The following is a 12,597-nucleotide window of genomic DNA, read 5'->3' as shown; positions in this document are numbered from 1 at the left end:
AGTGCATGTGTCCCTGGGTACTTGAGATTAAGAGAATGGTGATGACTTTTAACCAGCAAGCTGCCTTCAGGCACTTGTTTGACAGAGCACATCCTGCACAGCCCAAAATCCGTTAAACCTTGAGTCACCACAGCACATGTCTCTTTCAAGGACAAGGTTGGGGGTAGGGTCACAGATTAACAGCATCTCAAATACAGAACAAAATGGAGTCTCTTATGTCTACTTCTTTCTATATAGACACAGTAATAGTCTGAACTCTCTTTCTTTTCCCCACAGGACACCAGGTCCACCCCCAGGGAGCCTTCCCTCTGGGAGCAGAGGCACAATTGCTGTCCTCACAGAGCCTTTCCGTCTCGGGGAGAAGCATGCAGGAAGTGCCCTGGCTGAGAATGGAGATAGGATCAGGGCCAGGGCAAGACTTTAAGAGACCATAAGCATTGAAAATTGAAAATGTAATTACTCATGTAACTCACATATAATTCAAAAGAATAATACTAAACAGTAAAATAAGAGCAGAAAATCCATCAAAGTTCTGATTTCTTTCCCAAGACGACTACCACTGCTATATCCTTTTTTGGAAGTACCAAATTCTTTTTAAAAAAAATTATGTTGGTATCTCTGCTTTGTTTGTGCCATAAACCCAAGGGTAATCTGTCCCCTGTACCACTCCTTTATCACTAGGCAGGAAGACCACATATATGAGTGAGAGATACACTATGAGGAAGATACACATGCGTGCACGTGCGAGTGTGCACACACACGAAGGTAGAAGCTCTATCATTAGGATCCAATAGGTGTTTCAGAAGTGCTGCTCCAGACCCGGCAAAGCAGGGATGATGTGCAGGGCCTCCAGTGGAAGGGGTGTGGGGTCCAAGGGCTTTCATGGGGTTGGGGCAGAAGGCTTGGAATGAGGCTTGATAGTTAGGGAGGGGCAGTCAGTGAGAAGTCAGGGCGGGAGCTGGGCTGGCTGTCCTCCAGTGGAGACATGCTTGGCTGGGAGCAAAGGTGGGCCCACCAGGGTGTGCTGCTTCAGATGGGAGGAGGGGAACTGGAGACCTGAGAGGACACCCACCACCTATTACCTGGGGCTGAAGCATGAGGGGTGGAGTTGGACAGCAGGAAGAACTGGGTTGAGAACTGGAAGGCGGTCTGTGAAGTTGCTTCTCAGAGTCTTAGAACACAGGGAAGGGCGGCGGGGATGTGTGTGCTCATGGCCCTATCCTTACCCGAGGAAACTGCCAGTCCAGATGGGAGATTGAGTCCCTAGATGTGGTCTCTGTTAGACTTGAAGGAGGGCAGCTTGATCCAGCCGCTAGACTTGGTCTTCTCCAGAAATTCTTGGTACAGGCACAGCATGTCCAAACACCAGCTGGCATTGGGAAGAGCATCATCCTTCAAGTCTGTCTTCTCTGGCAAGAATCTTGAGAACTGGGCAGGAAAAATCAGAATGACTAGACAGCGTCCTGGAGTGGGGCTGCTGCGTGGGCTCAGGACCTCTAAACAGCCGCTCCTGGATGCTGGGGCTTCTCCATCTCTTCTGCCAGAGTATCAATCCAAGGGAAAGGGTCCATCTTCCTTGCAGGGGGTTTGCAGACCCGTATGGATGATGGGGCCCAGGGATGCTAAAGAGCAAGGGAAGGGTGGGCAGGGAGTGGGGCCAGAGATGATGGGCATGCTGCTCGATGTGGTGCATTACCCCTGTTCTGCTGAAAACATGTGAGCAGTTCTTTAAAGTTGACAACTGCTCATGTTAGCCTCACTGTACAGATGGGGAAACTGAGGGAATATGGCCAAGGTTGCCAAGCATGTGAATGTGAGAGCTGGTGGTCACACTAGATGCTGTCTCCTCTGCAGGGCAGGGCCACAGTTGTTGAGGACCACTCTAGCAACCCCCACCTCAGGGGCTACTCCAGCTCTGCCTACTGCTGTGGGCCTGCCTGGGCAGGGTGGCTCCTTTGAAACACGTTTGGGCCCCCACAGAGGTGTGGTGACGTAAGGAAGTCCTCTGTAGCATCACCTGCTCACACACCAGTCACAACTGTAGGCAGCATGTGAGCTGCTTGTCAATGCCACAGACAGGGTCCTCTGTCTGGGGATACCTCAGCTTTGCTGCAATAGTCTGAGTCCCACAGGAGGAAAGCGATTTGTTGGTGGCCACACAAGATTCAGAGCCGGATGCAGGTCTCCTGGTGGTTTTAGTTTTGAATGGGGGCTACTTGGTATCCCAGAGCACCTTCTCTTTGCCAAATCAAATTGCTCCTCCGAACACTGCCCACCTGCCCTGGCCATGGGCTGGGAAGAGGAGATTTGGGGTGCTCCTTAAGCCCTAGGCTTCTGGGAAAACACTGCCCATCTGGCTGAGTTGGGAACTCATTTACCATGGAGTCTGTGGAGGATCCAAATGCTGAGGCAGGGTTGAGTCTGGGCAGGATACGGGGGGCCCCAAGAAGGCCTCTGTGGTGGCCAACTCTTGCTGCCACCTGGAAGCCTCTCCTTATCATGGCCATGTGCAAGGATCTGGCCCTGCTTGGATGGAGGGTCTTGGCTGACTCCCAAGGAGTGCTTTCAGCTGCACTTGGGGCCACTTCTCTCCCTTCTGTCGCAGGCTTTCTTTCAGAGCGTTAGGCAAGGCTGGGCTGGCGTGTTGCAACACCCACAGATGCTCAGCGCCTTTAACTGGTCTAAGAGCCCCACCCAGTGCTTGGGGAGGGGCAGATGCTGCTTGAGCATGAAAAGGCAGCAGGACTGGCTTGAGCTGCAAAAGGAATAAACAAGTACATAAACAAATAGTATGGGGTATATAGAGCCTTGGAGAGCTGCCTGGCGGTTCTGAGGGAAAAATCCAAGAATATTTCCAGAAGGATAAGGGAAGCCTGTCCCTTGATTGGAGGGTGCTGGTGGAGTGTTTGTGCTCTGCAGTGTATACCAGACTGAAAACTCTGGTATGATTTTGTGACTCAGAAAACCAACTCACAGCCTTAGACACCTCTTTTGCGTGTGTGTGTGTGTGTGTGTGAGAGAGAGAAAGAGAGAGAGAGACACGGAGTTTTGCTCTTGTCGCCCAGGCTGGAGAGCAATGGCACAATCTCAGCTCACTGCAACCCCCGCCTCCGGGTTCAAGTGATTCTCCTGCCTCAGCCTCCGGAGTAGCTGGGATTACAGGCATATACCACCACACCCAGCTAATTTTTGTATTTTTTTTTTTTTTTTACTAGAGATGGGGTTTTGCCATGTTAGCCAGACTGGTCTTGAACTCTTGACCTTAGGTGATCTGCCCATCTCAGCCCCCCAAAGTGCTGGGATTACAGGCATGAGCCACCGCACCCGGCCGACACCTCTTCTTATATCCCAGACAAGGGTTAGCACAGAAGAGTCTCACCTGTTGGTCTCTGGCTGGGGATAGGAGTTGGGGTGGGGGAGGGCTTGATGGGGAGGGCAGAACATAATTTGGGAGGAAACAACTTGGCAGGTATACTCTCATGCTTTGGGAACCCCATGCCCAGGGAGTGGCTGATGTCAGCAGGCAGTGCTGGGAGTGAGGTGAGCGTGGCAGTGAGGCTTTGTGTGTGGGAAGAGACACTCAGCCAACATCTGCAAGGCGGTAGGCTTTATTTGGTGGCGTTGTGTCTTCTATTGAATTTAAACTGCCAATTTTCAATTAAAAGTCCCAGTTTTAGCAGCCAGGTGCGGTGGCTCAAGCCTGTAATCCCAGCACTTTGGGAGGCCGAGGTGGGTGGATCACGAGGTCAGCAGATCGAGACCATCCTGGCTAACCCGGTGAAACCCCATCTCTACTAAAAATACAAAAAATTACCTGGGCGTGGTGGTGGGCGCCTGTAGTCCCAGCTACTCGGGAGGCTGAGGCAGGAGAATGGCATGAACCCGGGAGGCGGAGCTTGCAGTGAGCCGAGATCGTGCCACTGCACTCCAGCCTGGGCGACAGAGCGAGACTCCACCTAAAAAAAAAAAAAAAAAAAAAGTCCCAGTTTTAAATTGACTAAAATAAAAGCATGCTCTAAAGATCAGGCCTCATGCGGTGGCTCATAGCTGTAATCTCAGCATTTTGGAAGGCCGAGTGAGACCCTGTCTCAGAAAAAAAAAAAAAAAAAAATCAGACCTGTGCAAAGGTGGAATCATAACAATGATGATGATGATAATAATAGTTGTGATGATTATGAAATTTTGGCAGATTCCGAAAGATGAAACTGATTTAATGCGGAAATTTAAAAGATTTGGTTCACCCTCTGTATTTTGTTGCCCTAGAAGAAGACTGGAATATAAATATTTCTCCTCACCTCCTGCAAAGGTTTGAATTAAACATCCTCAAGGACTGGGGGGAACCAGTTTTTTTTTCTTTTTTTTAGACAGAGTCTCACTCTTGTTGCCCAGGAGTGCAGTGGCACCATCTCGGCTCACTGCAACCTCTACCTGCCGGGTTTAAGCGATTCTCCTGCCTCAGCCTCCCAAGTAGCTGGGATTACAGGCGCTTGCTACTACGCCCGGCTAATTTTTGTATTTTTAGTAGAGACAGGGTTTCATCATGTTGGCCAGGCTGGTCTCAAACTCCTGACCTTGGCTGATCTACCTGCCTTAGCCTCCCAAAGTGCTGGGATTTACAGGCATGAGGAACCATGCCCAGCTGGAACCAGTTTTTTTTTATTGATTCAGGCTCTGGGTCTAAGCAAAGATATGTGAATTGGTTGCCATCCCCAGATAAGTGGGAAGATCTGGCAGCACTCATTTTCAGCCCTGGGCCACAGCCGTTGCTGTGAGGCAGAAATTTAAAAATAATAATAATAATAAGTACTACATTCATTCACTCCAAGAAAAGTAACAGACAAGGCTATAAGAAGGTCGTAGTGACCTAGTCTGAGAAGTAAAAGCCAAGGCCCAGAATGTGACAAGGCAAAAGTTAAAAAGAAAGGAAGAACAAGTTTTCCTCTGCCTAGCAAGCTCACTTCAAAGACAGTTATAAGCTAACGCTGTTCGAGAAGTCGAAACCAAAGGGATAGGCTCCAGACATCCCCTGTCTGGAGCAATGATGAAGGGGAAAAAAATGGACAAATGTCTGTCTGTATTTAGCCAGTTCTTGTTTTTTTCTTTCCACACAGCTACAAGGCCACCAGCTATGCAAAGACACAAGTTATGCCAAGTCATCAGTTATGCTATAGATTATGTGACCTGTCATTATATGATGAACTGCCTCTGTTTTGCTTCTGTAAGCCTGCTTATAAAAATCCTGCTCAGTCTTTGTTCAATGCTCAGCTTTTTGGATGTGAATTCACTGAGCCAGTGCCTACCTTAAAATAAACATCCTCCTGTGTTTCCATATCTGTCTCTCTGGTCCTCAGTTTACCACAACAGCTGTAGCTGGTACCCTGTGCCTGTGGCTTGCCCAGGCCTCCCCTGGCACTTGGCGTTCCTTCATTCTCTGGGTCCATCCTTAATCTGGAAGGATGGACTTGAGAAGACAGGATAGAAAAGAAAAATCCTAAGAAGGGTAGGTGAACTGGAGAGAAGTCAGAGGAAAGGCGAATGGGGAGCAAGAGGGGATGGATCCTCAGGCGACCCTGACAGCTGGGAGCTGGATCCAGCAAGGTGGCCCCAGGAGGAAAGAGCTGTCCTCCTAAGAATAGTCAGTAGGGCCAGACGCAGTGGCTCACGCCTGTAATCCCAGCACTTTGGGAGGCCAAGGCGGGTGGATCACCTGAGGTTGGGAGATCGAGACCAGCCTGACCAACATGGAGAAACCTCGTCTCTACTAAAAATACAAAATTAGTTGGGCATGGTGGTGCATGCCTGTAATCCTAGCTCTTGGTAGGCTGAGGCAGGAGAATCATTTGAAGCCAGGCGGCGGAGGTTGCGGTGAGCCGAGATCGCGCCATTGCACTCCAGCATGGGCAACAAGAGTGAAACTCTGTCTCAAAAAAAATAAAGAGCCAGTAGGTGGCTAGGTGCAGTGGCTCATGCCTGTTAAGTCCAGCACCTTGGGAGGCTGAGGTGGGAGGATTACTTGAGCCCAGGAGTTCGAGACCAGCCTGGACAACATAGTGAGACCCCAACTCTGCAAAAAAGAAAAAAAATTAGCTGGGCATGGTGGTGTGTGCCTGTGGTCCCAGCTACTCAGGAGGCTGAGGCAGGAGGATCACTTTAGCCCAGGAGTTTGAGGCAATAGTGAGCCCAGATTGTGCCACTGCACTGCAGCCTAGGTGACAGAGTGAGACCGTGTCTCAATTAAAAGAAAAAAAAAAAGTTGTTGGTGAACCTGGGAAAGGAAATTGCTGTTTCATTGGCTGAGCGCCGCGTCAGCTGGGTTGTCGCCCAGCGATTTTCCCATGGTGATCCCAGTGGGGTCTGGATATCTTGTTGCCTCCTATGTTGGTTGTTTGACGATTTTTGGTTAAATTGACTTTCAAATATTCACAGAATTATGATTATGTAACTTTTGCTCTCAGCCTTGCCACATACTACAGTTACATTTGTTTCCTGTGTCACTTTATTTTCTTGAGTGGATAATTACCAAGGTTCAGCTGGATGATGTGGTCCAGGGGAAAACAGGCGAAGGGAAGGAGCTGACAACTGGTGGAGGTCAACTTTCACTTCCCTACCAGGAGGCTCTGGCACTGTCTGTGATGCTGCAGAGCAGCTCTAGCTGGATCAAGGGCATGACAGAAGGAAAGAATTAGGGCATTTGAGAAGAACATCCATAGCTGATGGTACAACCATGGATGTGGCCCTTAGGCTGGCTAGAGGAGAGTGAAGGAGGTTTCCAAGGCCATCCAGGAAGAGAAAATTAGGATTATTGAGAAAGTGCTCCTTTCCGCCTTTCCAACTCCTCCTCCCACCATTCCACACGCCTTGTGGATGCTTTCTGCAATGCAAAGCCCTTCCTGGATGTGGGTCAAGTGGTCAACTCTCCAGGGAGGTGGAAAGATGCTCAGCTAATACTTTGGATGGGTTTTGTGACAACATGAACTTTAGCCCGAACCCTTCTCCTTCTGTGTGAATTTAGCTCAGAGAAAATAAAGAAAATTCACCTCAGAGATAAGAAAGCCCCTCCTCAGGCCTGGAGTCTCTGGAGAAACAATCAGAAAAAAAAGAGGAAGCCAGTGCCGGTTAAGCACAACTGAGAACTCCTGCTGAGTTTTGGTTTAGCTTACTGCCGGCCTGGTTCATTTCCAGTTTGGGACATGTGGGTGCATGTTGAGTTTGAAAGCTTCTCTTCCTGGGGTATGACCTGTGCCCAGAAGCACGTCTTGGGCCTGATCTGCCGGTGGTCCACAGCAGACCCAGCAGTGGTGTGCAGGCAAACATGTAACAGTCTGCCCTGGGGCTGGGGGTGAGGTTGGGGGAGCTCTGATTTGTAGCATTTGCCCATTTCTGCAGTGTCAATATTCCCATGGTGGCTGATTTCTAGCTCTCAATATGAAATCACTGTGCAGTTGGGAGGAGGTGAGCCCAATCAGCTTTTGTAAACCAGTAGGACCCGGCTCCAGCAATACCACTGCGTGAGCAACCTCTTTGGCTCACAGTGCAAGAGCAGGAGTAACCAAGGCCTTGGTAGGTTCAGCAGATCAGCTCTTGGTTCCAGATCTAAACTCACTCTCACTTCTCTATCTTTTGGAGTTGGAGTTTCCTTCCCTTGTAAGGCTGACTATGGAGTACTCAGTCTCCCCACCTTGTCCTCTTTGTTGCCCCCTGAACAAATTCACAGGACATGTTTTGTTCAAAGACATTTACTGTTAACCACTAAGAGGAAACATGAAGATGATTAACATTCCCAGAAGTCTCCCAAAGCCCTCCTTGTCTTGGGTGGCCCTGGGAACCCTTCTCAGATGACCTTGGACATGTGCTGAGCTCCCCTGATGTGGACTGGCTGGCTCCCCATGGGATCGTGGGACTCCCAGCACTTTGGAGTGGTGCTGTCCGGGCTGATTCCCATCTCGCCATTCTGGATGAGGAAGGACCTTCTCTAGACGTCAGATCCCACCTGAAGATTCAGCCCCTGCAGGTTTACCACGGGCAACTTCTGGAGGGCTCCTTGTCAAACTCCTGCCAAGGCTGCCCTGCCCTCAGGAAAGCTGGGTTCCTTGACCTGCAGAGCTAAGGGTCAGAGGCAAGCTAGGCAAGAGCAGCTGTGCATAATAGGGGTGGTGGGCAGACCCAAGGGAACTTGGGGGCCACCCTGGCCTCATTCCATGTGGGAGTTACCATGATATAGGCCCAGCTGCCAGCGTCTCTGCTTTTTCAAGAAAAGCTGGCGCAAATCTAGACTTTTATGTGAAAACTTCTAACTTTCAGATGCTGCTATCGTAATTTATAAAAATACTGCCTGAGCCAAACCAAATGCCTCTGACTGGATCCTATCCTGTGGGCTGCCGGTCCTGCCCCCTCGTTCTCAGCTCATTCCCAGGCCCTCCAGGAGTCTGCTGCCTGTCTGCCCGCCGCAGATCTAGTCTGTGACTCTTCCCAGATTAGCCATTTTTTTCCTGGTTCCCTCTGGGAGGGACCTTCTTGAGATTCATTCTACACCTGGACACCCACAGAGGACTCTTTGAAAAGGAAAGTAATTGTTGCATGTTGAAACTAATGAATCAGCTGGCTCTATGGTACCTCAGGGTTTGTGCTTCATCTGGTTTCTAAGGTTTTTGGTCTTTGCTACAGGAGAAAGGTGCCAATGGGCAGCTTTGGGAAAGGCACAAACCCACCCTCAGACTGTCCAGTGTTGGTGAGGACTCACCGCGACCGGGGAAAAGACTGTCTTGACAAAACATGGAGCACAGGATGGGAGCTAAAATAAATGGTTACTGAGCGCTCTGCCCAGAGGAACCCTGGGATGCTGGACTTGAAGGGCCCACCGGGCCATGGCACAGGGACTTTTTGCCTAGGGGAGCCACACAGCTGGTAGGCAGGAGTTGGCTGTGTGGGCAGCTGCCAGTGTGATCACAGAGCTGACGTGGGGGTCTCGGCAGGGAACAGAAACAGGAGCTGTGTTGGGACTGAGGGGAAACCCGAGGCCATTCCACAAATGTCAGAGCCCTGACCACTGCTCAATTAGAACTGAGTTCCTATTTGTGAAATGCTAAGGGGCAGCGAGGCATGACCTCCAAGCTCAGAAAGCTGTGGTGACATCCTGAAGGGGCGTGTGTGTGTGTGTGTGTGTGTGTGTGTGCACGTGTGGCGCGCGCGCGCACATGCTGAGGTGGGGCTCAGAGGCCCTGGCCAGCCCTGTACTGCAATCTTCTCCTCCTCAAATCCAGATCATAGCTTGAGAGGGGATACTTTCAAACTAGTGGGACAGCCACACAGTGCCACTAGCATATCTGCTTTACCAGCTTGGGGTACAAAGTAAGGCCACTTTCGTGTTAAGAAGCATATTAAACGACTGGCACCCCTGACATCCTGAGCCCCTTTCTCCTCTGAGAACTCTGAAGCAGGGCTGTTCAGGTGCTTGAGCCAGCTCAGGGGCCAAGCTCCCGAGGCTTCCAAGTACAGATGATGTGGACTTCACCAGCTGCTGAGGATGCCCAGGAACCAGCCCCCTCCCTCAAGGTCAGGGACATCCCAGGGTTGAAGTGTGTTCAACACAGGCTAACAGATGGCTATGGAGCAAGTCTGGTGGCCCCAGTAGGGCATTGTCCTTGCTGATAGTCACAGCAGCAGCCGGACGAGGGTGGGTGCAGGCAAGTCCTCCTCAGGCCCCAGGAGGCTCCTGAGGGGCTCTTGAGCACTGTCCCTGCAGGGGAGCCTCCCAAGGTTCTCCCCTAGCCACCCCTACCTACCTCTGTGTTCCCCAGACAAGGAGCCCTTTCCCTCTTTGGGTACCTTTCCCGTCCAGATCCCCCGTAGCCACGGTTCTCTACCTCCCCTCTCCCCAGCCAGTCCTCAGGACTCTGTTCAGTCAGCGCTGGGGAGGGCCCCTTTCTTCTCAGAATTCTTCTCATTTGAGCCCAGGCAGGAATAATTAGCAACTGAAAAACAGGTTCTTTTCCCCCTGGGGGCTGGTAGGGCTCTATCTTTGGGCTTCTAGAGGATGAGGGAAAACAATGACACTCCATTCTTTGAGTGCCCTGAAAAGATTGGGTCATACTAAATACCAGCCTGACCATGGCTTTCCCTCCTGGAAGCTGGGCTGTCTGCAAGTGTGTAGCTCTGAGGTTGTCTTGGGTTCTGTCTATGAAGACATAGAAATAATTCACTGGGAAGTCCTTTCCTTCCTGTGGCTGTGGCTCCTGGCCTTCAGCAGCGCAGGGAAACTCTGGAGTTGTGGCCTCCTTGGAGGGCCACTTCTGCTGCCCACAGCTGGGCACTGGGCACATGGCATGGCCACTGTGCCTTGGTGGCTCCATCAGCTATAACCGCTTCAGTGTAGAGTTTACTGGTGCCAGGGTGAGAGAGAAAGCCTTGCGCTCTCCCCAGCACCCTCTATTAGCCTGAGCTGGCCTGACTCCTTGGCACTGTGGGCTTTCCTCTCCGCCCCACCTTCAGCAACTGCAGCTCCAGAGTTAACTGGCTCTTTTAGTACATGCACAGGCACATGCAGTCACCTGCACTCACATAGATACACTCACACATCCACAGATGTGGATATACACGCTCACACACATACACGCATGCATGCATACTCACACATGTCTATACAACATACACACAGGTGTGCACACACACTCACACACAAATACATGCACACTCACACACATACATAAACTTACACACATAAACACAAATGCACATACATGCACATACACACATTCGCATATATATCTGCTCACTCCCACATTGACTCTGTAATACCTCCATAATACCTACCACACACAAGCACACACAGACCTTCCAAAGTCTGTGAAGGGAAGGAGACTGTGTATATGTTTCTATGTGGGGGAACCTTGGAATGAGTTTAAGAAATTGTGATGTTGATAGTTATTGCATCATGCATCGTTCATCATAAAGTTTTGCTTCTCTTTTAAAATGTAGGTATTCTGGCTGAGCTGGGTGGCTCATGCCTGTAATCCCAGCACTTCGGGAGGCTGAGGCAGGAGAATTGCTTGAGCCCTGGAGTTCAAGGATCAGCCTGGGCAACATAGTGAGACCCCCCCATCTCTGTTACAATAAATAAATAAAATAAAATATAAATATTCCTGTGAAGGGTCATAATGTAAGAGTACATTACATTAGTTTATTATATCATACAATAACATAAAATTAGTTATTGTATTTTACTTCTTAGTTTAAATGGGAACCTAAAGTAGATTTTGATAAGGAGAAGGGCAAAATGATGGCAAAGGGGACAACCTTGTATCTGAGCTTATGAAAGAGAAATTTTCCCTAGATGCATAATTTTGCCAGGTATCTCGTCCCTGAAAGGGCATGACTGGACCAGACGAACTGACCTAATCATAGGTGAAGCCCCACAGAACCCTCAGACTGAATTTGGAGGTGCTTCCAAGAGCTTTTGGTTCATGTCCCTCATTGTATAGAGAAGAAAACTCAAGTTCATCGAGGTTACGTGACTTGTCCATCCACACATCAAGCCTCATGGATGGCATTTCCAAAATCCATCTCAATCTGTTTTCTCCTTCACCTATCATCCACGTATGAAATCCCAGGAAAGACTCTAATGTTAGGTTATGTGCCTCCTCCTTGGACTAATGTCTGTGGTCAAGGGGGTGGGGAGCTATGATGATCAAAACTTGTCAAGTGGCCAGGTTTGACTGGCAGTCCTCTCACCCAGCTTGACTCTAAGGGCTTTCTGCCAAGTCAGCATGGTTCTGTTTTCAGAAGACTGGGAGGAAGGGACAGAAGATGACAGACAAGAAAACAACTGGTGTCCATGATTGTATCTTAGCAACAGCCTAGACATTTCTGACCCAGAGATGGATAGGGTGGGGGTGATGGAGGAGGCATGTCCCCATTGTGAAGGTTGTGTTTTGGGAGAGAAAGGATGAAACAGAGACAAAATAAGAGAGGGGAGGGGTGAAGGTGGTGTTTCTGGCTAAGGCTCATTTTCAAGTGCTACAGTTCGTGTTTCAACCCTAGAGTTCTTTAGAAAATCGCTAAAGTTTGCGGGGGGTGTTTTATAAATGCACTGAGCACTTGGGTGACTTTATGAAAACATTTTTCCTATATTTTAGATTTGGGTGAAGTAGATATTATTCCTGAATCTTGTTTCCAGTACGTTTTCCTTTTGTCACCTTTATCTACACCTGCTGAGATTTTTTTTTTTTTTTTCTGAAGAACAATAACATATTTCAGAGGCAATCAACGGCCCAAGTGTTGTCTCCTAAATTAGAACATTTATTTCATTTCTATTTCTGCCTCGGCTAGTGTACATTAGGCTAATGTATAATTAGTGACCACTCTGTAACATCCACTCCAGTCCTTAACACTTTTATTTACTCATTACTTTATTATTCTAGAGGAGTTTTATTCTGATCCTAACATTGACATTAATGATATACCACTATCAAAAGTTTCCTTATTTTCAAAACTTTATCAATTTCTTTTTTTTTCTCCTAGAAACAGGGTCTCACTCTGTCACCAAGGTTAGAGTGCAATGGTGTGATCATGACTCACTGCAGCTTTGACCTCCTGGACTTA

The 12,597-nt window shown here is 49.2% G+C and overlaps 1 protein-coding gene across 1 annotated transcript in view; it reads right to left on the bottom strand.

Moving 5' to 3' along the window:
- Positions 1 to 2,501, bottom strand: part of THEM5 (thioesterase superfamily member 5) — a 7,309-nt gene extending 4,808 nt beyond the window's left edge. The window contains 2 exon segments of the mRNA XM_011973504.1: positions 1,227 to 1,428; positions 2,379 to 2,501. Of these exon segments, the coding sequence (XP_011828894.1) occupies positions 1,227 to 1,428; positions 2,379 to 2,501 (325 nt within the window).
- Positions 2,502 to 12,597: the final 10,096 nt, after the last annotated feature.

Source organism: Mandrillus leucophaeus, unplaced genomic scaffold (genome assembly GCF_000951045.1).
Source record: "Mandrillus leucophaeus isolate KB7577 unplaced genomic scaffold, Mleu.le_1.0 Scaffold139, whole genome shotgun sequence".
NCBI lineage: Eukaryota > Metazoa > Chordata > Mammalia > Primates > Cercopithecidae > Mandrillus > Mandrillus leucophaeus.
This window is presented reverse-complemented; position numbering and strand designations above follow the sequence as displayed.